The 27391-nt window shown below is 43.1% G+C and overlaps 1 protein-coding gene across 6 annotated transcripts in view; it reads left to right on the top strand.

The window, feature by feature from the left end:
• CNTN5 (contactin 5) overlaps nt 1–27391 on the top strand; it is a 1008853-nt gene that overhangs the window by 967360 nt on the left and 14102 nt on the right. For all 6 annotated transcript variants that reach the window (XM_008178633.4, XM_008178637.4, XM_008178631.4 and 3 more), the window contains 3 exons: nt 7840–7949; nt 24914–25100; nt 25539–25651. In XM_008178633.4, the coding sequence (XP_008176855.2) occupies nt 7840–7949; nt 24914–25100; nt 25539–25651 (410 nt within the window). The remainder of the gene's footprint in view (nt 1–7839; nt 7950–24913; nt 25101–25538; nt 25652–27391) is intronic.

Here is a 27391-nt window from a genome sequence, read left to right as displayed (position 1 = left end):
CTCCCCGGGCAATTTATTTTAGTGCTTAACCACCCTGACAGGAAGTTCTTCCTAATGTCCAACCTAAGCCGCCCTTGCTGCAATTTAAGCCCATAGCTTCTTGTCCTATCCTCAGAAGTTAAGGAAGATATATTTTCTCCCTCCTCCTTGTAATAAACTTTTATGTACTTGAAAATTGTTACCATGTCCCTCTCAATCTTCTCTTCTTCAGATTGGACAAACCCAGTTTTTTCAATCTTCCCTCATAGGTCATGTCTTCTCTGGACAATTTGTCCAATTTGTCCACAGCTTTCCTGAACTGTGGCACCCAGAACTGGACACAATACTCCAATTGAGGCCTAATCAGCGCAGAGTAGAGTGGAAGAATTATTTCTCATGTCTTGCTTATACCCTCCTGCGAATACATCCCAGAATTATGTTTACTCTTTTTTTGCAACAGTGTTACACTGTTCATTCATATTTAGCTTGTGGTCCACAGATCCCTTTCTGCAGTACTCCTTCCTAGGCAGTCATTTCCCATTTTATACGGATTGTTCCTTCCTAAGTGGAGCATTTTGCATTTGTCCTTATTGAATTTCATCCTATTTTCTTCAGACCATTTCTCCAGTTTGTTCAGATCATTTTGAAGTTTAATCCTATTCTCCAAAGCACTTACAATACCTCCCAGCTTGGTATCGACCACAAACTTTATAAGTGTATTCTCTATGCCATTTTCTAAATCACTAATGAAGATATTGAACAGAACTGGACCCAGAACTGATCCCTGTGGTATCCCACTCGATATGCCCTTCCATCTGGACTATGAATCACTGATAACTACTCTCTGGGAACAATTTTCCAACTAATTATTCACCCACCTCATAGTAGCTCCATCTAGGTTGTATTTCCCTTGTTTGTTTATGAGAAGGTCATGCAAGGCTGTATCAAAAGCTCTACTAAAGTCAAGATATACCATATCTACAACTTCCACCCTATCCACAAGGCTTGTTACCCTGTGAAAGAAAGTTATTAGATTGGTCTGACACGATTTGCTCTTGACAAATCCATGTTCATGGTTACTTATCACCTTCTTGTAGGTTTTTGCAAATTGATTGCCTAATTATTTGCTCCATTATCTTTCCAGGTACTGAAGTTAAGCTGACTGGTATGTAATTCCCCAGGTTGTCCTTATTTCCCTTTTTATAGATGGGAACTATATTTGCCTTTTCCAGGCCTCTGGAATCTCCTGTCTTGCATGACTTTTCAAACATAATAGCTAATGGCTCAGACACCTCTTCAATCAGCTTCTTGAGTATTCTAGGATGTATTTCATCAGGCCCTGGTGACCTGAAGACATGTAACTTGTCTAAATTATTTTTAACTTGTTCTTTCCTTATTTTAGTCTCTGATCCTACCTCGATTTCACTGGCATTCACTTTGTTATGTGTCCGATCGCTACTACCTTTTCTGGTGAAAACTGAAACAAAAAAGTCATTTAACACTTCTGCCATTTCCACATTTTCTGTTATTGTTTTCCCTCCTTGCATTAAGTAATGGGCCTACCTGACCTTGCTCTTCCTCTTGCTTCTAATGGATTTATAGGATGTTTTCTTGTTACCCTTTAGGTCTCTAGCTAGTTTAATCTTGTTTTGTGCCTTGACCTTTCTAATTTTGTCCCTCCATTCTTTTATTTTTTGTTTATATTCATCCTTTGTAATTTGACCTAGTTTCCACTTTTTGGAGGACTCTTTTTTTGAGTTTCAGATCATTGAAGATCTCCTGGTTCAATGAGGTGGTCTCTTGCCATACTTCCTATCTTTTGTACGCAGTGGGAGAGTTTGCTCTTGTGTCCTTAATAATGTCTCTTTGAAAAACTGCCAATTCTCTTGAACTGTTTTTCTATTAGATTTGTTTTCCATGGAATCTAACCTACCAACTCTCTGAGTTTGCTAAAGTCTGCCTTCTTGAAATTTATTATCTGTATTGTGCTGTTTTCCCTCCTACCATTCCTGAGAATCATGAACTCTACCATTTCATGATCACTTTCACCTAAGCTGCCTTCCACTTTCAAATTCTCAACCAATTCCTCCTTATTTGTCAAATCAAATCTAGAACAACCTCTCCCCTTTCAATTAAAATTAATGGTAGTTAGGCACCTATCTCACTTAGCCACTTTTGAAAATCCCACTAGGCACCTATCTGCATCCTAGGCACCTAAATAATACCTTTGTAAATCTGGCCCTAAGCAATTCAGCCACTTTTGAAAATTACTCAGGCACTTTTGGAATCTTTGCCCATGTGTACCAATTAAGTCGCACTCAAGCCCTCAAGCATATGTTATCTTATTTCGGTGGGGGGAGGGGAGAGAGGTGTAGAACTTTTTTATAATTTCACACACAGTAGTATAACGAATGTTCCTTTAAACTTCCAAAGAAATGAGGAATCCAGCTCTTCCCATGCCATGAACTCCACTGGGCAGTTATTAGAAATGCTGATTTTTTTTACCATATTTTTATAGAGCAGCTAGCACTGTGGAGCATCAGTCCCTGAGTGGGGCTTCTAGTCATTAGTGTAATGCAAATAACATAGAATGAAAACTGACTCTACAAAGTAGTTTTCCATATAACTTTGTTCTGACTCATTCAGCCTGGTGGAGAACCTAAATCTACAGTTATTTTTCAGGGAAGAAGTGGGCAGATGGCACATTTCATAGCTCTCAGAGTTTTACTACTTGATCTGTTTACGGACTGAAAATAAAGCATTTAAAGTAGACAGCAAAATATATTATGTGAGATGCCTTTGAGACAACAAAGGCTGAAAGATTTTCTGGTTAGCTCAAACTCTCCTCGTTTTTCATTCTCGGCCTTCATTAAAATAAGAAAATAAGCCAAAGCCTTTTTCTTCTAATTTAGGAGAAAGAATATGCAATTATGTACATACTTTTAAGTATGGCCACTATGGCTCACATTAAAACCTTACATTCATGAGGTGCAGTTCTGAGGATCAGTTCATAGCTAAAGCTGAGTTCCCTGAGATTTATGTGAACCTGAAAATTAATAAATTGGCATCTTAGTGGTAAAATATAATGGATAATTTCCTGCCTTTGCCAGCTGATCTATCTGGATTAGAGCCTGTAAAAGTTCAACTACAGGTGTCTTCACTGAATTTTTAAATAAGGAAATGATAATCCTTATACTGAGGAGTTTACTAAGCACTCCTTTGATTAATTGACTAGCCCCATTGGGAAGCCATATGTGTAATCAATATTATAGACACATCCCCCATATTATTTGGAGAACTCCAGCTGTTATGTCATTTATTACAAATGTATAATTTATATTAATGAATATGATAATGCTGCTCTAAACTTTTAATCTATCAGAACTTGATTTTTATCAATCAGCCTGTCCATTTTGTACTCTACCAGTGCAAGAGAAACATTTGCGAGTTAATTAATTTCTTCAGAAGCAAAAGGTAGCTTCTTTTGCAGCATAAAATTCAGTAAGTTATCAGCACACTGGTATTCTGTGTTGGAGTTAGGAGAAGGAAATAACAGGGTTATAATTGCAGGGAGCATACTTTTTTCAGAACTATTCTTTGGACACTCAACTAGTCTTCTGGGAGTGCAAAACATTTTTATGCAGTGGCAGAACCAAAGCTTAAAGATGAACTGGAAAAATAATCACTGTTTCAGATGCCAGATTAGTACCAGGATATGTGTATAGACTCAAATAGTATTGGGTAGACTGCAAAGGGCCTCTTTGATCACTGACACACAAGAAATAAGATCATGCCTCCCAGTCCTATTCATGGACCGAAAGTGGGGATGAGCCATCTCTGCGGCACCACTTGCCTCCCTCCATTCTGGATCCTCTAGAGGGTCTGCACTGGAAAAGGAAGTGGAGATTGAATAGACTTGAAGGAAGACTAGGTTGGCTGTGGGGGCAGATCCAAGGGAATGCAAATCGTCCCTTCTCTGGCCCTGTGGAAATCAATTAAGAAAAAAAAGAAATGTAGTATATCCTTGTCCTATATTTTCTTTTCTTCAGAAAAATGACATCTTCCTTAGGATTCCAGAGGGACCCATATCTAAGGAACGGCCCTGGTAGCACAACTCCAGTGGAGTTTCATTGCATGGGAGATATGGGCAGCAATGCACGGGCAGAGAGAGGGAGAGGACTTTTACACAGATGATGCTGGCCTTCCATAGATGTCCTCGGGATCAATACATATCCCTGGATATGTGAGGTTTGGGGATGTCCCCAGTGGTCTTTTCTGCAAGGTGACCAAATACTACACCTCTTTCTCCCTGGCAGGATGATGAGGAAGATATCTTTTCCAGGGAATCCTCATGGAGATTTTCTCCCTCTGAGATCTCTGTCACAGAAGGGGATGATCTTGCTAAGGAAATTCACTGTTGGATGAAGTCTCTTGCCCAAATATGTGGAAAGGATGTGGGGTAATGAGGAAGGGCTCCTGGCTAAAGAGCTCAGATTTTACATCAGGAACCTCTGTAAAAACTCCTCCCTGGCAGTAATATGGAAAGGGAACAGAGATTAGTAGTGGAATTGGCTAAGCAAGGAGATTTTGTTGAGGCTGTGTTCCACAATGGGTTTAAAAGATTGGTCTTGTCTGAGTTGGTCCTGCACTTATTTTTGTTTTAGAATTTCCATAGAATTAACTAACACTGAAATCTTTGTGAGGAAACACTCTCTGTGGAATGGTGGGACTTGGCTGGCCAGTTCACAGTTGCAAATAAACACCTACTAATGCTATGGAATCTGAGAATCAGCTCCTGACAAATTAGAAAAATTCAGGATTTCCTCTTTGAAACCTAACGCAATGCTGTGAATGCAATTCCCTAGTCTGGGTTAAGTGTTAATGTCCTCAACTGTTGCAGGATACTAATGTTAGTCTAATCTCTGGTCTTGGAAATGAAAAGCAATGTCTTTGGGATATTGCACAGGGCTTTTCAAGGTCTCACTATTTTTTGTTAAATTTAATCAGGGAGTGTTAAAGGGCTTGTTAAGGATGCTGGCCTTTTTTTCATCAGTGTGACCCCAGGAAGATATTAGTAAATGTAACATAATAAGAAGATATTAATAAAAGAATATGATCATAACATCGACAGCAATTATGGAAAAACCTAATGAACCTGCCAAACTTATCATCAATGCTAGACATACTATATAAATCATGACATTGTACTGAGCCATGGATTATTTTATATTATAGCAAATTATATGCTCCTCATCCCATTTGAATCAATAAAAATGGCCATTTCACCTCCATAAACTTTCAGACAGTCATAATGTACCTTATTTCTAAAAATATTGTTTCTGTCCTTTTACTGAACATCTACATTCTTGGAGTCTAATATCAGTGAAATTGCAGTGAATAATTGCCTGAGATATAAGAAATGCATTTACCTCATACATATATATTTTTCTACTTCATATACTGAAAACAATTATATATGTATATTAAGCCTTTTGTTTCTATTGTAAGCAATGCATAAACCTTCTCTAGCGAATGATATGAAAGAGAAATGTTTTCTCCATTTTTAGAAGGTGTAAAAGCTGCCACCCAACGTTTTGTATACATCACGAATTATTTATCGCACTGTAGTCTTCCCTGACAACAAGACAATTGCTTCAATAATATAAAAACTAGAAAATGGCTTTTGCATCACAAATCTTAGTAGTACATAAAATAGAAAACAGAGTGCACCTATTGAACAAATAATATCACGCAGAATATATTTCTTTATAGCAAACTTTTTGAGTCCAGAAGATCATATTGCTTATGCCTTGTAAACGTTATAATTTCTTTTTATTTACTACTTTGAAAGAGCAATCTGTATTTTATACTTAGCAATAATGCACCGTTACTAATGTGCACAATTTCTAATAAAGTCAGAAGTTCTCACTTTCTTTGGACACTGCTTTTAAAAAACAAACAAGCAAACAAAACAAAACCAAAAACTGAGCAAAAGGAAAGGAAAAATCTCAAAAAGAAAAGTCAGGGAGAAGATATAGGTCAACAGTGCCAGAGCACATAATGTAATACAAAACTTGGGGGGGGGGGAGGATGGAACAGCTACTATATAAAGATTAAACTCCTTACTATGGCAATTTGATCAACTACCAAAATGTATAATTTTAACACAGGCTGTGCCAAAAAGAAATTATTTTTCTGTAATCATGTTAAGCCCTAAAACGCATCTTTTAAAAAGATCTTTTATGTGCTTCTTTATAATGTAAAAGCCAGGGCCTCCAAATGATCAGACTGACACATTACAAAATGTAATGAGATGTTAGGCCAAGAAACAAATTACAGGCCTTGTTATTCCAGATGAATCCGAATCCAGCTTTTTTCTCAACAAACAAACAGACCCTGGAGGGTGGTGAATAGCTACTGTGTGCTTGTGCTCTAATGTCAAGCATTCTCAGTGAGTTCTCTATTCTGTTCTAAACATGTTGCAGTAAGATTTTATTAATTTCACAGGGAATGAAAATTGCCCCAGGTACTAAAGCTCTAAGCTCTAGTAAAGTTCCAACCTAAGTGTTACATAGGGGTTTTTGTAAACCCTCTGCAATCACAATGCACTCTGTAAACTAAGGTGACCATACAAATCTATGGCATATATCAGGGATGGCGAAATGTGCTGACCCTCCAAGATGCTTAGGACAATCTTCAAAAGTTCGAGAGCTGAGGCAAGGCTGCCGAGGCTCAGCGCTTCAGCCCTGCGGCGGGGTGATGGGGCTAGGGGCTACTGCCCTGCAGGGTCAAGGGTGTCTCAGGGCCTCAGCCTCACAAGGCACGCCTTCCGGGGCTCGGAGCTTCAGCCCTGCTCCCAGTGAAGCCCCAAGCCCTGGAAGGTGCCTCCCATGGGGCTGAAGCCCCAAGACCCCTCTCCCTGCTAGGCAGAAGCCCCTAGCCTCACCACCCTGCCACAGGGCAGAAGCCCTGAGCTCCCCCAAACAGTCTGGTAGGTCGAGAATGTGGGAGTGTTGGGGATCCGAGAGCCACACCTTAACTGTAAAACTTACAAGCTGCAGTTTGGCCACCCCTGGCATATATTGTCTCTGTAGCTCTCCCTACAGCTTTCAATGTGTATTTTCCTATTTTTTTCCCAATCTTACTTTTCTTATTGCTGACCAACCCAGATGGTTTTTAAAGGTTTTCCCTAACCCCAAAGTTATGCAATGTAAAATCTGTTAACAGCAAAGCTGGCTAGAATCAGAAATCAAAAACGTTGCTTTCCTTCTCTATAGGAAGGTGTGTATCCCGTGCTTAAAAATGTATTTACGTATGCCAGCAACCTGAAGTACTAACATGCTCCTAAAAAGTGCATTTGCTTTACATTTCACTACATCTCTGGGTTTGACTGCATGTTTTTCAGCCGCTGGTTTAACTCAAGAGCAAGGTCATCTGAGCACCCCATGTAGCTTTCATTTTCAACTGATGAAATGGCAGAGTAAAGGACAGAGAAAGAATGCTCTATTTACTTCTGCCATCCTGCAGATCTGTTGGTGAAGGCTTAGAGGGGAAAATAATGTTGACGATAAGAATTAAAAGTTGCTGAAGATAAATCAGCCATGGAAAAGGGGTTCTTCGTTGTGTACCTTGCTGGATCCATCTGTAATAAGATATTGATGGAACATGACACAAATAAAGAAATATAATAGAGATAATCTTTTTATTTTGTTCAGTTTCTCATTCGCACAACAGCCACAATACTTTATTCTGGGTAATAAGGTACAATAGAGGAAGTATATGACACTTTCAGTTGTAGTGCTTTTGATAGATACAGGTTGTTACAGTAGAGGTTTATTATTTCATTTTTTCTTAATACAGAACCCAGTGCGGCTCCTACTGATGTCAAGGCTACAGGTTTGTCTGTATCAGAGATTCTGGTTGCGTGGAAACATATTAAAGAAAGTCTAGGAAGACCACAGGGATTTGAGGTATGAATACAGAATAACATAATAAAAAGCATTGTTATTGTTGCTAACATTGCATTTTGCTAAAGTGTGGAATGGTGAAACTTCAGTAGACATTATGCTCATAATAGATGACTATCTTTAGAAGAACAAGGGCTACAGAAAACACAGCTGGGGTACTGGCATAGCCTTTATTGCTTGTTCATGCTTTTAAATAGTCCATTTCTAGCTCTTATAGGGTCTCTAAGGGTACATCGACACTGGGGAGGAAAAAATTCTCTTTAGCAGTGAGTCTAAGAGCCCAGGTCAACTGACTTGGGCTCATGGGGCTCAAGCCGTTAGGCTAAAAACAGCAGTGCAAGTACGGTGGTACAGTCCAGTACACCATACCAGCAAGATATTTATAGCCTGTATGGCATACTGGAAAGACACAGGAGGAGCCGGTGGCCCCACACCGGCAGCTCCTCTGGTCAGCTGTACTGCCCCCAGCCCCTCCCCCTTCCCTTCCATGGAGCTGCATCTCCTCCGCCTGTACAGCTGCAGCCCTGCCAGAGGACAGGACTGGGGGGCGGGGCTAGGGGCGGTACAGCCCTGCCCCCCCATGCCTGTCCTGAGTGGGGCTGCTGCTGTAGTACACAGACAGAGGATAGAGGAAGGGCAGGGGGCGGGGCTGTGGGTTCGCCATGGAAGGGCAGGGAGCGGGGCTGAACCACAGGGCTCTCCCAGGAACTGCAGCGGGGAAAGGAGCAGAACACTGGCAGCTCTTCCAGTGGCTGTACCGCTCCCAGCCCTGTTCTCTGGGGACAGATGGAAGAGACGCAGCTGCATGGAAGGGCAGGGGGTGGGGCTGGGAACGGTAGAGCTGGGCCGGAGGAGTTGCCGGCTTGGGGCTTCCCAGCCGCCTCACATTCTGCTCCTTTCCCCACTGCGGTTCCGAAGTCTCCGGCGCAGCAGGAGGAGGACAGAGCCCCCCAGGTAATGTGGGATGGATCATGGGAAGGGGCCGGGGAACCTGGGGCCCCTGGCTGGGGGCGGGGTGGGGAGGAGTTACATGGAGGGTCACATAAGGAGGTCACGTACCCCCTCTTTGCTGGTGCTGCCTCCCTCCCCCCCCCCCCCCCGATACTGATAAGAAATGGATTTTACTTGCACCACTGGCTAAAAATAGCAATATAGGCCAGGGCCGCCCATGGAGGGGGGGCAATTTGCCCCAGGTCCCACAGGGGCCCCCACGAGAATATAGTCTTCTATGGTATTGCAACTTTTTTTTATGGAAGGGGCCCCCAAAATTGCTTTGCCCCAGGCCCCCGGAATCCTCTGGGCGGCCCAGGTATAGGCATTCCCACTCAGGCTGGGTCCCTGGCTCTGGTACCCTGAAAGAGGGGAGAGTCGCAGGGCCTACGATTCAGCCCAAGAGGGAACGTCTATACTGCTATTTTTAACCATGTAGTGCAAGCCAGAGTCAGTTGACCTAGGCTCTGAGACTGGCTGACTTAGGAGGGCGGGGGGTGTTACAGCGTAGACATATCCTAGATAGTCCAAAGGAGTTGAAAGAACTGCAAGTCAGCTAGTGTGATGACTTCACTGGCTACAGAAGTTTAAGTGTAGACAATTTTCAGGTCTAAGCAACCCGTTCAAAATAGTTATTTACTGAGAGACATCCCTGTGCATGGCACTCCTTGAGCAAACATAGAAGACACAATCACTGTCTCTAGTGTGCTTTCTTAGAGATTATTACTGTTGGTGATGGTTTGGGGGACATCTGCTGCACAGAAAATAGGGGGGTAGGTGCCATAAGGAGGGAGAAGACAGAAAATATCATATTGCCTCTATATAAATCCATGGTATGCCCACATCTTGAATAATGCATGCAGATGTGGTTGCCCCATCTCAAAAAAGATATATTGGAATTGGAAAAGGTTCAGAAAAGGGCAACAAAAATGATTCAGGGTATGAAACGGCTGCCATATGAGGAGAGATTAATAAGACTGGGACTTTTCGGCTTGGAGAAGAGAAGACTAAGGTAGGGATATGATAGAGGTTTATAAAATCATGACTGGTGTGAAGAAAGTAAATAAGGAAGTGTTATTTACTCCTTCTCATAACACAAGAACTAGGGGGCACCAATTAATAGGCAGCTGATTTAAAACAAACAAAAGGAAGTATTTTTTCACACAACTCAACCTGTGGAACTTCTTGCCAGAGGATGTTGTGAAGGCCAAGACTATAACAGGGTTCAAAAAAGAACTAGATAAGTTCATAGAAGATAGGTCCATCAGTGGCTATTAGCCAGGATGGACAGGGATGGTGTCCCTAGCTTCTGTTTGCCAGAAGCTGTGAATGGGTGACAGGGATGCATCACTTGATGATTACCTGTTCTGTTCATTCCTCCAGGGGCACCTGTCTTTGGCCACTGTTGGAAGACAGGATACTGGGCTAGATGGGCCTTTGGTCTGACCCAGTATGGCCATTCTTATATATAGAGACCTCAGTGTGCTTAGTGCCATGGCAAACGCACCATTAAAAATCCTTTTAACCTTTCATTAAAGAAACAGAAAAGAAGGGAAAACAATTAAAGCATTTGAAAAGTAAAGTATTAAGTAAAGCTTTCATTTTAACAACATTCCTTGCTCCCTTTGCTTTTAGCTGGAGAGTTTTTAGAAGGAAACAAAACCCATATTTGACAGTCTTGTAGATGGTATCAAAGATGGTATTAACAACTGTCCTTTCTGGGGAAAAAAGAATATGTTATTTGGGATGGATTGGAGCTGTTGTCATTGCTGCTAATGTTAAAGTTCAATCCTGTTTCCTAAAAGACAGAGCAAAAGACAAACACACACAAAAGGGTACAGAAAAGAACAGCAAAGATAGAAAATGATGCTTCTGTCTCTGGTGATGACTTTCACCAGCAACCTCACTGCTGGAAAAACACAGTCCCAGCATATAGCTGATCAGCCACTCCAAGACCCGTCAAACGTACTAGCATCAGGCTGTTTAGGGCATTGCATTTAATTGCCTGTCTGGTTTCCTTCTCACAGCAGTGTGGCAAAATATGCAATATTGGCTGGCTAAGTCAGACTTTTATTAAACAGAAGGCAAGGAGAGCAAGAATGAAAAGGAAAGAAATAAGGTGGAGAAGGAAAAAGACACAGCTGGCGGGGGCGAGGCAAAGACTCACATCCCAGGAAGTGTTTGGGTTTTAGCCAGAGCCATGGCAGTGTCATCTGGGTGTCTCGCTCTCTGGCCCAGTCTGGTCAGGACATCAATCAGGACTAGTACGAAGAAGGTCCGGGGTCCCAGGAGATGGTCGCGTGGCAGCCGTGATGATAAAGGTTGCTACAGCGGTTGTTGACAGAAAGCTGTTTCTTCTGCTAATTGTCCCCAGAAGTCTTTTCTTCTCAAGAATCTCAAAAGGGAGTGTTGGGTGGAATAGTCCATCCTCTAGTTATCTTGTCTACCAATAGACCCAATTTCTAACACACGATTTTTGGTTCATTGATTTCCAGTCTTCTACTCCTCTTGTTTACCAGTCATAATCTTAACAGAGTCCTTGAGTTGTATCAGCTAAACCCTTTTTGTTTACATTAATTCCATCTCTGTATCCATCTTACGTCTTTTCTTAAACAATTTTGTATAACAGGTCATTGTGACAATTTATGAACTTTCACTCACTTTTTATAGTTGAGCTTACACTTAGAGTAAATGTGTAGGCCCAGTTATCACAACAGGACTCAGATCCACCCAACTGGGACATGAGCACAGATTTGAGCTTGTGGTTCAGGATCATTTTTATCTTTAACCCTATATGGGCTACTGAAACTTGTTTAACTAAAAATTAATAAATCAAAAGTAGCATGCCTGGACTTGGCCAAGGAAATAATGGTATCCTAGTATGCATTGCTCTTGTTGTAAATAGCATCCTAAGCCCAATTTCTGAGCTGCATTTATTTTCATTTTAGAATCTAAAGAAAATCATAATCAGTTCTGAAGCTTTCAAAAGTATTGGAAGAACCATTATCAGGAAAATATAGAAGAACTGCAACTTACACCTCCTTATCTTTCCCAGTTATTAAATTTGAGTGAAACCGAGCTGGAGCTGGTACAGAGTTATGTGGGTTTTTAAAACATGTTCATATCTGATACTCACAGTTCAGAGACTCAGGTAGAAATACAGTTGGATTACAGGAGTTGCATTAATTGCCTCAATCTGCATCCAGGTTGTTTCCACTTTATGAAAACACGTTACTGTGTAGCATCGACAGACCCCAGTCGTCATGGGCGGCATCGAAACTGGGACCTCTGTAGCTAAATGCATGAGCCTCTACTGCGTGAGCTAAAAGCCATATGCCCTTTAGCTAAGGCTGTAGGACAGACTCATTAATCTCTAAGTGGTCTCAGTGTCACTAGATGGGACAGAGCACCACGATCCAGGAGGTGTGTGGGTTACAACTGCAGTAGGGTCTGGCAGCAATACAGCATGGCGCTTAAGCATATGCTTAACCATGCGTGCTTAAGCCCTTTTGACTTCAATGGGTGTTGGACCAGGCAATAAGTACACAATTCAGAGGAATCATTTTTAGAGAGTTCATTGTTCTCATATTCCCGTAGTTAAAAACATGTCTGTTTCCACCTTTCTCAGTCACTCTTTTATACTGTTATCCACTCGAGTGAAGTTCCTGGAAGTCATGATACAGATGCCCAGATATTCCATTTCGTCCTGAACCAAAGCCCCAACTGGAGAAAGCAGTTTTAGGACAATAATGAAAGAGGATTCTAATTGCATTCAATTTGATATAAAGAAATATCATATTTGGACTAGTTTCATAGTCCAATCCAATATACACAAATGTATTGGCTTTGCCTGTATTACCGCTTCTAAAGATCATGCCAAATAGCTTAAGGCCATATTGTACCATCTCACACAGTAAAACTCAGAGAGAGAAACAGAAGAGGGTAAACTCTGGTAATGGAGCCAGTGAGATTTCCTGTGAGAGCTCTTCCTGGGAGGAAAGTGAAAGGGGGTCATGTCCTCCAAACCCCAGAGATCCTGGGGATGTGCAGTAAAAGGAAGTTCCAGCCACGCCCAGGGGATTGCCTATCCATTCTTCTGTCCATTCTCACCACCAGCACCACAGCTTACTCAGGAATCATGATGACATCAGCTAACCCCATCATGCTTGTCCACTTTTTTTTTTTTTTTTTTTACTCCCTGGAGGAGTGAAAGTGCAGAACAGATGTTAATGATGCTACCAGCTGTTTTAACCTTAGCTGGATTTTCAGCTGGAAACACCACCAGTTTTGGAGGGAAGCAAGCAGCCCTGTCTCCATTTTCCCAGCCTCATCCTAACCATGCAGTGGTTATGCAGAGGTCCATGTTGTGGCTAATGGGTAGGAATGGGGAAGGCTGATATGTTGGCTCCCCTCTCCCTTTTGCATTTTTCTGTTTCTGTGGTCCCCTTCCACTCCTCACTGCAGTAAGTGCATCTTTTCTATGTATTTGTGTTCCCAGATATGTTTGTGGATCTGTCCATTGTAGTCATACCAGTCAGTGAACCTGATCTGTCTACCCAGATCTTTGTTTATTATTATCCTGTGTTTCATTTACCATGTAATTCTCCACAGTGAATTCTGCAAACCACTTGTCAGTCCTGGCTTGTAATATTGTAGTCACACTCCTTCTTTGTGTTGAACGTGCCCCTTTCCCTATGCACATGGCTTGCTACTATCTGGAAAAGTTGATACCATACTGTGTTTCTTTTATTATAGCTAACTGCTATATAAAGAGAACAAAATTATACCTAATACAGATTGTAGTGGCACTGCAAATGTACCTCTCTCCATTCTGAAGTGTTTCCACTCACTAGTAACCTTTGTCTTCAATCTCCAAGATAGCCTTTTATCCTCTGAAATAACTCACTCACTACACCCTGCCTTTTAACCTCAAAAACGAGGCTTTGTGTAATACCCCCCCCCCCAAATTGATATCTATATAAATTATGGCTACTATTTTTCCCCTGTTCTTATCCCATTGATGTCACTGATTCTCAGAATGTTCTGAGATTTATCTCCGCCTTTCCACATTTATTCTGACTTGAATAAAATAATTAGACTTTCATTTCCCAAATGAAAATGTTTTCACTAATGATGACAACTCTTTCTAGAAGAATATAGCCTTGAAATCTTCTTATTTTTTGTTGGTCTGTCATATAATGCTGCTTTATATAGCAATGAACATGTTAATTTGTTTGAGATGGTTTCAAGTAAGTAGTTCACTGGGCTCTCTTCAGGTCAGGGACTGTGTCTTCCTCTGTGGGTGGAATGTCCTTAGCACATCTGGAGTGCAGTCTAAATAATAAATATTACCTGCTTCAAGTGCTGTGTTAGTTCACTTGCAGAAATGAGGTTGGTGATTATTATTATTATTGGTGGTTATTACTACCGTCTTCTTGTGCTGTGGGATCCAATGTTCCTCCCACACCAAGGGTGCTGGGGGAGGGAGGGGGGAATCCATTTTTTGGCACAGGCCTCCCCGCCCCTGCCCCTCCTCTTCTCCCCAGAGGCCCTGCTCAAACCTCGAGCCAGGCCAGCAGCTGGAGCCCAGCCAGGGAGCCCAGACAGTGTGGGGCAGTGCAGCATGGACCCTCCACTTGCCTGGGGTGGGGGAGGGGGACCAGAGCTGCCTGGCTGCATGGCGCTTACCATGGCCGGGCTGCAGCTCCAAGGCCCCATCCCCTGGCAGGACCCGAGTCAGGGAGAACCATGTGGGCAGCTGTGGGGAGCCACTAACCCTCCACCTGTCATGGGCAGGGGGCCTGCGGGGAGGGACACGGGCCAGGGCCTGCTCTCGGCCACCCTACCCCAGACAGGTGGAGGCAGTGCTCTGGCTTTTGGCTTGGCTGGGGGCGAGGCCTTGGGCAGAAGGGGCCACAGAGGGACCCGCCCCACCCACACACTTTTGGGAAGGCTCTGCCACTTCTATCCCACACCCAACCCCTGTCCAAAACTTCCCTCAGACAAAGGAGCATTTCAGTGAATAGCTCCAGCTCTTCCTCACCCTACCAGCCTCCAGTAGAGTTTTCAGCTGAGCAGACCTTATTCTGTCAAGCAGGAGAATAAGACTTACTCCCTCACATCCCCAGAAGGCCAAGCAAGAGGCAATGTAATCCAGAGATAGTATTACTGACTCACTCACTTGAAGTGGAGAGATTTAAATGGCGAGCAGCTAATGGTTTGGAGGACTAGCGTAGGTCATTGACTCTAGTCTCCATTTAGGCTTGTAAAAAAAACCACATAGCTCACCCCATGTGACTGGCAATTTCTATTAGTAAATCCCAGAAGTGCAACAGGAAAGGGTCTTGGATTGAGAATCATTGGCAACAAATTCAAAAATAGCTTGTAAAATGCCTGCCCTCTCCCGTGGTCTATTTCCCTCCACATCCCTAAGAACTAATTTAATTCACAAAAGATTTTTAAAGTATTTTTTTCCCTGGCACATTGTTCACAGTGAAATGACATGGTGCTGGCTTAATCCATGAACAGCAAACAAAAACTGCCTGAAAATCCAGCTACCTTGTAAAAGGCGAGTTTGCTAAATGTTCTAGTTACAAGTAATTCCTCATGAAGAATAACTGCAGCCCACAGGTAAAATGTTGCCCTCGTGTTCAAATGCTATTGAATGATGAGCAAAATTACTTGAAAGCATCAAAATAACAGCAAGATGCTACATTCTCATGCCTCAATTTGTATTCTGCCTGTGGTCAGTACAACAGTGACAGTCACCTCTTTGGTCTTCACATTTCCTGTTTGTTTAGCAACAGCATTATTAACTAACTGTTTTACCTTTTGAATGTTTGGTCTCATGTCAACGAAAGTGACAGAATAGTTACTAGAGATGGACAAATCAGCAATGACCCAGTTTCAACTCCATCCCTTTTTGCACTTTGTATTCCTGAAAGGCAGCGCTAACAGTTGTCACACAAGTTTTATGCCAAGCTTGTTGTGTTCATTTACATCTTCCAAAGCACACATTATTTCTGGCATCAGTGCAGATTTGTCAGCAGCCCCTGACCTTACTACAAAATATGCCAACACTGCGTTGATAAATAAAGCCAGTTTGTAAACTTCCACAAAACAGTTCAAATAATAGAAGACGTGAACAAATGTGCATCAAAGTTTGCTTGACAGCAGCTGTTTACCAGACAGACTGATTTAATTTTTTTTTATGGGGACTTCAGAAAAACCTGCAGCAGAAGTGAAAAACAGATATGTAGCCAGAACCAATAAGAACAGTTAGTGCAGGGGTTGTTTTCCTTTCCATAGGGTGTGTGGCTAACACCTGGTTTTGGAATCTATAACAAAGAGAAAACTAACTCTTGGCCTCAGGCATTATTTGCATTCCACCCATTGCTAATGAGGAAAAAATTGAAAACCTAATCAGTTGGCAGGAATAAGGGCTTTGGTGTTGATTTTTTTCACCCTTTTCATTTCTGAAGAGTTAAGGGCTGAGATTTAAATCACAGACAAGACCACAAAGCTGTTGTGTCAATGTCATTGAAATTCCCCCAAGAGTTAATATCTTGAAGCTCAGATTAGACCTAGTTCAAAGATCACTTTGCAAACAGTAAATTCAGGGAATACGGAGTATCATTTTCAGATAGGGTTACTGAACATAATGACTATTGCTTATGTCCGATTTGTCTTGTCAAAGAACAGCATCTGCCAGTGGTGTTCTTCTGTGCCCTGACATGAACTTCATGTATACCAAAATTTTTACACCACCTGAAAGAAAAATTGTGTCTACCTGGCTGTCTCATCATAATCATGCAATATTTAGTGCACAGTATATTTTAGGGAAATTTGGGATGTGCCTAGGTGTGTAATGTGTATTTCCATCAGAGGTTGGAAAAGCAATGTAAAAAAGAAGAACTAGTATTTCACCAGTATAAATGCCAATTATCTGGATTTCACTTGAGGGCTGGGGGTGGATGAATTTCTCCATGGATAAAATAGTCAATAAGAACAATCAAATGGTTTTACAGATAGTTAGAGTAACACTCAATGCAGTCATACAAGGATTCAAACTGTTGCAAAATTCTAGACTTTTGCTGCAGCATGAAGGTCCAATCCAGTTTCTTTTCAAATCTCTAGTGGGAGCTGGATCAGATCCTAAATCTCTAGAGAAAAGTCTGTCTGTTGACTTTTCCATTCTCTTTGCAAACTCTCTGTAGGCTGCTACTAAAACTGAAGGGCTGCTGGTCCTAAAAGGGATTGCTGGATATTTTATAACTACCAACCACAAATATTTTAAATTAGGGGGAAATAACCATATTCCCTTATTTCACTAAAGGTGTGGTTTCGGATATAGGGTTTTGCCCCACATTTATACATAACATTTGAGACTCCACTGCCAAAGAGAACTCAATAGTGTGTATTTTTGCTTTACAGTCAATAATTGCTTTTTTTGGCAATTGGGGTGAAGAACTAGTGATTCACCTTCCTTTTGTCAGTAACTCCTAGTTTTCTTTTACTGTCACTGAACAATGGTCATGATAATAGTTCAAGAAGATACAAGAGGCGGCAGCTGTTCATGAACTCTCAAGAACTTATCATAGTTTCCTCAATACATTTTAACTCTTCAAACTGTCATTTCCCAGGAATCCAAGCAGTTTTTCTGTGCAGCTTCTAGATAGCTTTGTGGTTTATGAACACGTACATACATATACATGAGCACCTCAAGTTGAAATGGGAAGATTTGGAGAGAAGGGCAGTTGACAGGCAAGGATGGCAAATGTGGGTAGCCCAATGTGCAGCAAAGCACGGGGTGGACTATGGTCTAAGGACATACACATGAGAGAGATTGTGTTTGTGACCAATGTTACTTTAACCGTTTTTATTTTTAAAAGCATGCAGGCTTTCCTGCTTGCTTTTTACATTACAGAAATATCAGGCTGGGACATCCCTAGTTTTTGCAGCTAAGCGCATGGGACTGCAATCTGTGCTCATTAAGAAGGGAAGTGTTTAGTCAGATTGTTTAAAACTTTGCTAAAGGAGCAGTCACCTTGAATATTTTTGAAATTGATTAATTTTAGTAAAATTTTATTTTCCTTTCTCCCTACTGATGTTTAGAAGTGTGCTTGAGATAAGCATGAGAGCACCACCACCAATCATAGTGTACAGTGGTGCCAACTCTCATGACATTGGCTGTTTTTCTTGAAGCCCCAGCTCCTAAAATAATGTAATTACATGAAAATTTCAGCTTTCAGTTTTAAAACGAAAGTTTGTAGCTCTTATGGCTGCAGAGAAAAGTTTGACCAAAAAATGTGACCAAAGTGCATCCTAAAGGTTCAAAAACAAAGTAAATAAATAGAACACAAAATGTATCAGTTTGTGGCTGGCTTTGCACAAATGGGTTTCCCTAACTGCGAAGGGGCGATAGATGGGACGCATATTCCAATTCTTGCACCAGCCCAGCTAGCCTCCAAGTACGTAAATCGGAAGGAGTATTTCGAGGGTGCTAAAGGAGTTGGCGGATGTGATTGCAGAGCCATTGGCCATTATCTTTGAAAACTCATGGTGATCAGGGGAGGTCCCAGATGACAGGAAAAAGGCTAATGTAGTGCCCATCTTTAAAAAAGGGAAGAAGGAGGATCCGGGGAACTACAGGCCAGTCAGCCTCACCTCAGTCCCTGGAAAAATCATGGAGCAGGTCCTCAAGGAATCAATTCTGAAGCAGTTAGAGGAGAGGAAAGTGATCAGGAACAGTCAGCATGGATTCACCAAGGGCAAGTCATGCCTGACTAACCTAATTGCCTTCTATGAGGAGATAACTAGGTCTGTGGATGAGGGGAAAGCAGTGGATGTGTTATTCCTTGACTTTAGCAAAGCTTTTGATACGGTCTCCCACAGTATTCTTGCTAGCAAGCTTAAAGAAGTGTGGGCTAGATGAATGGACTATAAGGTGGATAGAAAGCTGGCTAGATCGGTAGGCTCAACGGGTAGTGATCAATGGCTCCATGTCTAGTTGGCAGCCGGTATCAAGGGGAGTGCCCCAAGGGCTGGTCCTGGGGCCGGTTTTGTTCCATGTCTTCATTAATGATCTGGAGGATGGTGTGGACTGCACTCTCAGCAAGTTTCCAGATTACACTAAACTGAGAGGAGTGTTAGATACACTGGAGGATAGGGATAGGATACAGAGGGACCTAGACAAATTAGAGGTTTGGGACAAAAGAAACCTGATGAGGTTCAACAAGGACAAGTGCAGAGTCCTTCACTTAGGATGGAAGAATCCCATGCACCGCTACAGACTAGGGACCGAATGGCTAGGCAGCAGTGCTGCAGAAAAGGACCTAGGGGTTACAGTGGTCGAGAAGCTGGATATAAGTCAACAGTGTGCCCTTGTTGCCAAAAAGGCTAACGGCATTTTGGGCTGTATAAGTAGGGGCATTGCCAGCAGATCGAGGGACGTGATCATTCCCCTCTATTCGACATTGGTGAGGCCTCATCTGGAGTACTGTGTCCAGTTTTGGGCCCCACACTACAAGAAGGATGTGGAGAAATTGGAAAGAGTCCAGCGGAGGGCAACAAAAATTATTAGGGGACTGGAGCACATGAGGAGAGGCTGAGGGAACTGGGATTGTTTAGTCTGCAGAAGAGAAGAATGAGAGGGGATTTGATAGCTGCTTTCAACTACCTGAAAGGGGGTTCCAAAGAGGATGGATCTAGACTGTTCTCAGTGGTAGAAGATGACAGAACAAGAAGTAATGGTCTCAAGTTGCCGTGGGGGAGGTTTAGGTTGGATATTAGGAAGAACTTTTTCACTAGGAGGGCGGTGAAGCACTGGAATGGGTTACCTAGGGAGGTGGTGGAATCTCCTTCCTTAGAGGTTTTTAAGGTCAGGCTTGACAAAGCCCTGGCTGGGATTATTTAGTTTGGAATTGGTCCTGCTTTGAGCAGGGGGTTGGACTAGATGACCTCGTGAGGTCCCTTCCAACCCTGATATTTTATGCTTCTATGATTTCTCCATGGTTTTCCAGGCGCTTGTGGATCACTGTGGGCGTTTCATTGACATTAACGCGGGCTGGCCCGGAAAGGTGCATGACGCACGCATCTTTCAGAACACTGGCCTGTTCAGGAAACTGCAAGCCTGAACTTTTTTCCCAGACCAGAAGATCACTATAGGGGAAGTCGACATGCCCATTGTGATCCTTGGAGACCCCGCTTACCCTTTAATGCCGTGGCTCATGAAACCCTACACAGGGAGACTTGACAGCAGCAAGGAGTGGTTCAACAACAGGCTGAGTCGGTGCAGAATGTCTGTGGAATGTGCTTTTGGCCATTTAAAGGGCCGCTGGCACTCTTTGTATGGGAAGCTGGACCTGGCCTATGACAACATCGGTTATATCCGCGTGCTGTACCCTCCATAACATTTGTGAAGGGAAGGGTGAAAGATTCACTCATGCATGGAACTCGGAGGTTCAACACCTGGAGGCTGAATTTGAACAGCCAGAGAGCAGGGCTATTAGAAGGGCCCAGCACAGGGCTGCAAGGATTAGGGATGACTTGAGGGAGCAATTTGAGGCTGAAAGCCACCAGTAATGTTTGGTGCCCTGCACAGGAGTGATGTGCAGTGGTTCCAATGTTAGTAGGAATCTGTGCTTGCTAAACTGACTTGCAGTGCCTGTTGCTTTCCTGGGCTAAGGTATCTTTTACTTAATATAATAATAAAGAATGTTTTCAAAGCCAAAAAAAGCCATTTATTTAAAATAAAATTCATTTATTGAAAAGAAACGCAACTGCTTGGGAAACAGAAAGGGCAAGGGAGTGGGGTGGAGAACAGTTCAATCACAGATTTGCGTATGTCCTGTTCTCCTACTCAGCCTTCCTGGCTGGAGTGTTGTGCAATGAGTGCTGCACTTCAGGCTGACTAAAATGCATGGTGATGGGGGTTGAGTGCAGTGGGTAAGGGTCATAGTTTGCAGGGCTGGGTGGTGAAGCTACAGGTGTTGGAGGCAGCTGGTGGTGATAAGAACCCGGATGTTGGGAAAAGTGGGTTGAAGGTAACATGGAGGCACAAGGGAAAGAGTTTTGGGACAAGGGATGCAGGGGGAGGGGGCAGGCACGGTAGTGCTCCCCTGCATGGCTACGAGCATCTGGATCGAGTCCGCTTGGCGCTTCATGATGCTTATCAGCTGCTCCATGCTTTGGTGCTGGTGCGCTGCATTCTGCTGGCGGAACCTCCTTTCACTCTCCTGCCATTCCTGCATTTTTTGATTTTCATTAAGTGACTGCTGCATAACTTCATGCTTTTATGTGGCCTCTTCCTAATTCTTTGGAGTTTTTCGGCTGGTGATAACACGGACGGCTGAGATCTCAAGGTTGCATCTGTTAAGACAAAATGCAACACTTAACAGAGGCAGCATTGTTCACAACAGACAGAGCAATGATTCACCCATACTTAAAGACAAGCACAGTCTAACGATAGCAGAATTTGCCCATCCCAAAGTGAGCACACATAACCCACAGGAGCCCCAAAACAGTGAGTAAGCACAGGGTCGAGGGGGACTGATTGTTTCATGGCCATACTGTCATCTGGGGTTCGGTGCCTGGGGGAGAGCTAACAGCTGCAGGGGGCCCCTATACTGAACACTGTCCCCACATTTTCCATAGGATGAGTTCGTCCTGGAAGATATCTCGCTGCTGAGGGTGACCTGGGATGCAAGGGAGGGTCTTCTACTACAATGCGGCTTCTGCCCTGGCCCATATGCAGCTTGCCTGTGTGCAGCAATGGTCCCCCCGCCCCTCACGGTACAGTGGCACGGACATGTTAGGCTGACTGGGACAAGGAGTACAGTTGTGCTCCCAAGGAACCTGCGCAAGCACATTGCCCAGCTTCTGCATGAGACCTTTGAAGAGATCACTGAGGTCGATTACCGCGATGTGAGTGAGCACATCAGTGCCCTATTCTGCATCTAGGCATGCACGCAGCCCTAACCCTCCTTGCCCCAAGAGCCCGCACCAAACAACTTCCTTCCCAAAATAAAAGCCACTTACCAGGCACCTCCTCTGGTGTTTGTTCTTCCCCAAGCACCGGCCACTGCGACTGGCTGCCTTCCTCCTGGCTTGAAAACAGCTCCTGGCTGCATGCATCTAGGGATGCCGGGGTGTCTCCCTCCTCATCATCACCCTCGCTCACACTTTCCTCCTCCTCCTGCCTTGTTGAACTGGGCTCTGAAGTGTCCATGGTGGTCCTTGGAGTGGAGGTGGGGTCACCCCCCAGTATTGCATCCAGCTCTTTGTAGAAACGGCAGGTTGCGGGGTCAGCACCAGAGTGGTGGTTTGCCTCGTGGGCTTTGCGGTAGGCACTCCACAGCTCCTTCACTTTAACCCTGCACTGCAGTGCGTCCCGGTCCTGGCCCCTTTCCATCATGTCCCTTGATATCTGCCCAAAGGTATCATAATTCCTACAGCTGGAGCGCAGCTGGGACTGGACAGCTTCCTCTCTCCAAACACTGATGAGGTCCAGCACCTTGCCATTGCTCCATACTGAGGATCGCCTGGCACGTGGCTGCATGGTCACCTGCAAGGATTCGCTGAGAGCACTCCACACCTTGCTGAGCAAACAGGAAGGGGATTTTCAAAATTCCCAGAGAATTTAAAGGGCGGGTCTGATGGTTGGACACCTGAGGGCAGGGCAGTAGAGTTCAAAGTGATGACCAGTGTGGCTAGAACAGGCATAGTGGGACACTTCTGGAGGCCGATCAGAGTGCATTAATAGACCAGGGCGACCACACTGGCACCGTGGCACTCCAGCCATGGGGCACAAAGCGTTATGCCTCTCACTGAGGTGGATTACCAGGAGCACTACAGCCACGGAATCAGGGCGCTCTACGTGCCTTGCCAATGTGGACGCGTCGTGAGTTAGAGCACACAGGTCTGCTTTAATGCACTCTAACTCGCAAGTGTAGCCATGCCCTTAGAGAATATGAACCTCAAAAGGGTTGATTGCTACTATGTTCCTGTGGTTTCAAAATTCACTCATCCATAGTACCTACTTGTGTAATGTGGTAGAAACTCCCTAGAAAATAGCTAATCTATAACATGTGATTGTTCCTATTAGTCACCATGCAAACATCAGGACTGATTCCACACAGCCTTCATGTGCCACGTTTGTGTAAAGAGGGTGTAAAATGATGCGAAATCAGAATTTCAGTCACTCACACTTGTGATAGAGTAAATTTACCTTTATGGTCACTTGAGAAGCAGCATGGTCTAATGGACAGAGCACTAGAATAGGACTCCAGAGACCTGAGATGAAATCCTGGCCCTACTGAAATCAATGGGAGTTTTGGCATTGACTTCAGTGAGGCCAGAATGTCACCACTGGGTTCTACTCCCAGCTCTGCCATGGCTCTGTGACCTTGGGCAACTCACTTCTCCTTACTGAGCTTGTTTCTCCTCCCACATTTTGTCAGTCCCTGCCTATTTAGACAGTAAGTTCTTCAATGCGAGGACCAGCTCTATACTATACATTGCCTAACACAGTGTGGCCTCAATCAATATGTGCTACTGTAATACGAATAAGTAAATAAACGTAAATGTCTGCACAAGGGGCAAAGCATAGTGAAATTCAGGCCCATGGAGTGGACAACTGTCTCATGACTGATTTATTCTTCCATGGCACACTGGGCCTGATTAACCATTGCCTTTCTCCAATGGTTGTCAGTGGTATTACTCCAGGATAAAATTGGAGTAATTCAGTGGTGACTCAGGCCCATTATACCAACCACTGCTGACTACAGTTAGGGCTGCTCCATGGGCTTGTACTTTATGTTTTATTTTTCATATGAACCTCTGGATTTCTTTGGTTTGCTATTATCTTGGACACTTTCCCAAGAGCACAGTACTGTGCTGACCTTTTCTCAGAGGCAATCTTGTTAGAGAAATATGAGTAACTTATTCTGAAACAACTAACCTCAGGGAAAGGTAAAAAGGTGGAATAAATGCAATGGATAGAGGTATGATGCAGAGATAGTGGCATGATACATGGATAGTGGTCTGCTAAATATAAACCATTCAAATGGTTGTTTAGTGATCGTTTCTGTTGAGGGGAGACCTGAATCCTGGAGAGTGATGTAATCTCACTGCTGTCTGAGTGGGATGCCATTGATAGACCTATAGGAGAAAGAGTTTCTTTTTTATTATGATGTCTTATAAATATTAGATACCTGAGTCTGAAGGGAAGGAGCTATTCAGAATTTTTATCTGAGTAGTGTAATCTTTTAGAGAATATGACAAGCTCAATGCAGCTATGAACAGTCATGGACTTGTATCCAGCAAAGGTAGCTTTAGCTTTTGTGTGTAGAGAGGAGTGGCAGAGGCATGCTTTCTAAATTACATTTGTCAGAAACCTGCTTCTATCTGAGTAACTAAAGCTGAATCCCCTTCTCTCCGTTCCCTCCCCCAGCAATGCTATTTCTATAAGATTAACCCACTACAAGATTTTCTTAGATGTTCTGTCATCTCTTATTCATCACATTGACACAGATCTTGTGGTTGGGCATTATGCATTATGCAGGGCCATTGTGCCACTTCTTCAAATGATTCAGTCAAAGCTTTCCCAGGTTGTATGGTAAATGTTTTTGATGACCTATGAGAGGTGAGCTCTCCTTGAATTCTTTAAAGTTCTTATTCTGTCAGCACTTCTTCTCTGCTGTTGTGTCTAGCTAGTCACAACATCTCATGCTGGCAGAATGTGATGCATTGCATTTCAATGATGCTGTGAGTAATAATGTGATACCCTGACTCTAGACATCTGGAGAGGTGTGACAAGCACCACTCATGTGTGAGCTGAGGTTACAATTCCCACATGTTTAAAAGGACCTGTTAATTTGATGACAGGAGGGGTTTCCAAAAAAAAGCAAGCAATAATAAATAAAAAGGAAGTTTCACAAATGCCTAGATTAATCCTCCAAATGGTCACTCTTTGGCAGGTTGGTTACTGGAAAGATATGGAGCAGGAAGAAGCATCAGAAAAAGTCAAAACTGAAGGAAATGAGTCATCCATCATTTTGACAGGATTAGAAGGAAACACATTATATCACCTAACAGTGAGGGCGTACAATGCTGCAGGATATGGACCACCGAGTACCACAGTCCGTGCAGCCACCAAGAAATCCCGTAAGTGACCTGGATTCTTTTCTCTGTGTGGAAAAAAGTCTTACCCGCTCTGGATTTCTCTTTAGCTGGGGTATATAATAAGCAGAGCTGGTACATAGTTTTGATTCATGGCTATGCTTCTGTGCTTCGATCTGAATTTTAAAGTGACATGGCAAAATTTGCATTCACAACAGACAAATGTTATCTTCCTGGAAAACAAGGCTAAGCATTTTTGACACAGAAGAGAGATAAAAGGATTCAGGTTCATAAGCTCTATACTGTAGCTATTAAAATGACACTCCTAGAGCGAAAACCACCTTGTTGGACTCCAGCTAGAGAAGGAAGCCTGTGATTGCAGCCAACCATAAATGTAATAAAAGATTAAAATGCTCACCAAGGTTTAAAATAGCAGAAGTATGTTTAAGTGCATGGTATCATTTTATTCTTCTTTTTGCTCAGCTCCCAGCCAGGCACCAACCAATATTATGTGGATGCAAGATGGCTCTCATGTGTCTCTGGGATGGGAACCAGTTAGACCTCTAGCAAATGAATCTGATGTAATGGGATACAAGGTCAGTCTTGGCTCTCTCTCACTCATCTTCCAAATTACCCTTTTCTTTCTTGCTTGCTTTCTATATTGTACAGGTCATCTGCAATCTTGTTCCCTCCAGATATATATTAAAAAAAGCATTGAAAAAAACTAAATGTCCCAGTACTTCTCTATGTAGTATTTTCCAAATGGTGATTGTCAACTGCTGATTATAAACTGAGTATGCACCTTCTGAGGTGATTACTCCATCACATCTGGTCCAGAAGTGGCTATTAATAAGACCAGCCTGCAGTGAAATACATGATAACACTTCAATTTAATTGTGTTTGCAGTAAGATTTAGAGAAATGCAGAAGGATAAAGCATCTTAAATACCATTAAAATTAATGTTTTTAATAGAGCAGAAGTACAAATATTGAGATTTGTTATGATTATGTTGGTGGTATTCAGCAATCTGTGACTGTAACATCTGGCATTTTAAGTTTTTGAAGTTTTAAAGAGTGAAAGCTGAAAAGAGCCATAAGTAACACATAATATAAAATGGGAAAATCATAAGAATCCAGTACATTCTTTTAAAGCAAAACAAAAATTTATATGTGTGTGTGTGTATTCTTTGTAATTATATTTTGAAACATACATACATACATAATTATACGTATAGAATACCGTGCCTGGTACTCTCTGTATCCCTGCAAATATCATATCAGGAAAGTGTAAATTGGTTTGGATAAAATAGAAACTACCTTAACCTTTATCAAAACGTTTAAGGTTCAGAAAAAGTTCAGGTAACTTCTTTACATTTTCTCTAACCTTGTCAGTTTTGTCTGGGAATAGATGTCTACATACTGAAATGCTGCAAGGACAGCTACATATGCACTTGTATTTCTCACTGAACCAAGACAAGGGTGCACTGAATTTTACAAGGGGGGGGGGCAAATCCTCAGTTCAGCTCAGGGCCGCCCAGAGGATTCAGGGGGCCTAGGGTCTTTGGCGGCCGGGAGCCCCTGCCGCCAAATTGCCGCCGAAGACCCGACACTTCGGCGAGGGGCCTGGGGCAGAAGGACCCCCTGCCGCGGGTCTTCAGAGCACTTTGGCGGCGGGTCCTGGGGCGGAAGAACCCCCTGCTGCCGAATTGCTGCCGAAGACCCGGAGCGGAAGAAGCTCCGGGGCCCCCGGAGCAAGTGAAGGACCCCGCTTCAGGGGCCCTGAAAAACTCTCGTGGGGGCCCTTGCGGGGCCCGGGGCCTGGGGCAAATTGCCCCACTTGCGCGCCCCCCCACCCCCCCACAGGCGGCCCTGGTTTAGTTAGTTGGCTGGTTTACACCTGATGAGGCTCTACTTCAGAGTATCTTCATTCAGTTTGAAGCTGGATACCCAGAAAATCTGGATATCCATGTGAATTTTTTGATATGTATCTGAATCAAACTTTAACCTAAAAATATTTTTGAAGTTCGCTTTCACTTCAGTTAGTGTCTGTGTGGTTACTCCAAACTGGAGGACAAATACTGAATCTTCGTTATTGGGCTGATCCAATAGCCAGCCGTTCAAGTGAATGGAGTCTTTCCATTGATTTCAATGGACTTTGAATTGGGCTCTGTCTTTGACAGTATTTTGAAAAAAAACTTCAGGAAAAAGAAAGAACAAGTTCTCGATTTAAAGATGAAACGTCAAATCCTCCAGTCCTTCCTCAAGTCCTTTCTCAGGCAAAGTACTTTTTGCCTTCAATGTCAACTTTGCCTGAGTAGAGTCCAGTATTTAACCTAA

This window comes from Chrysemys picta, chromosome 1 (genome assembly GCF_011386835.1).
Source record: "Chrysemys picta bellii isolate R12L10 chromosome 1, ASM1138683v2, whole genome shotgun sequence".
Lineage (NCBI taxonomy): Eukaryota > Metazoa > Chordata > Testudines > Emydidae > Chrysemys > Chrysemys picta.
This window is presented reverse-complemented; position numbering and strand designations above follow the sequence as displayed.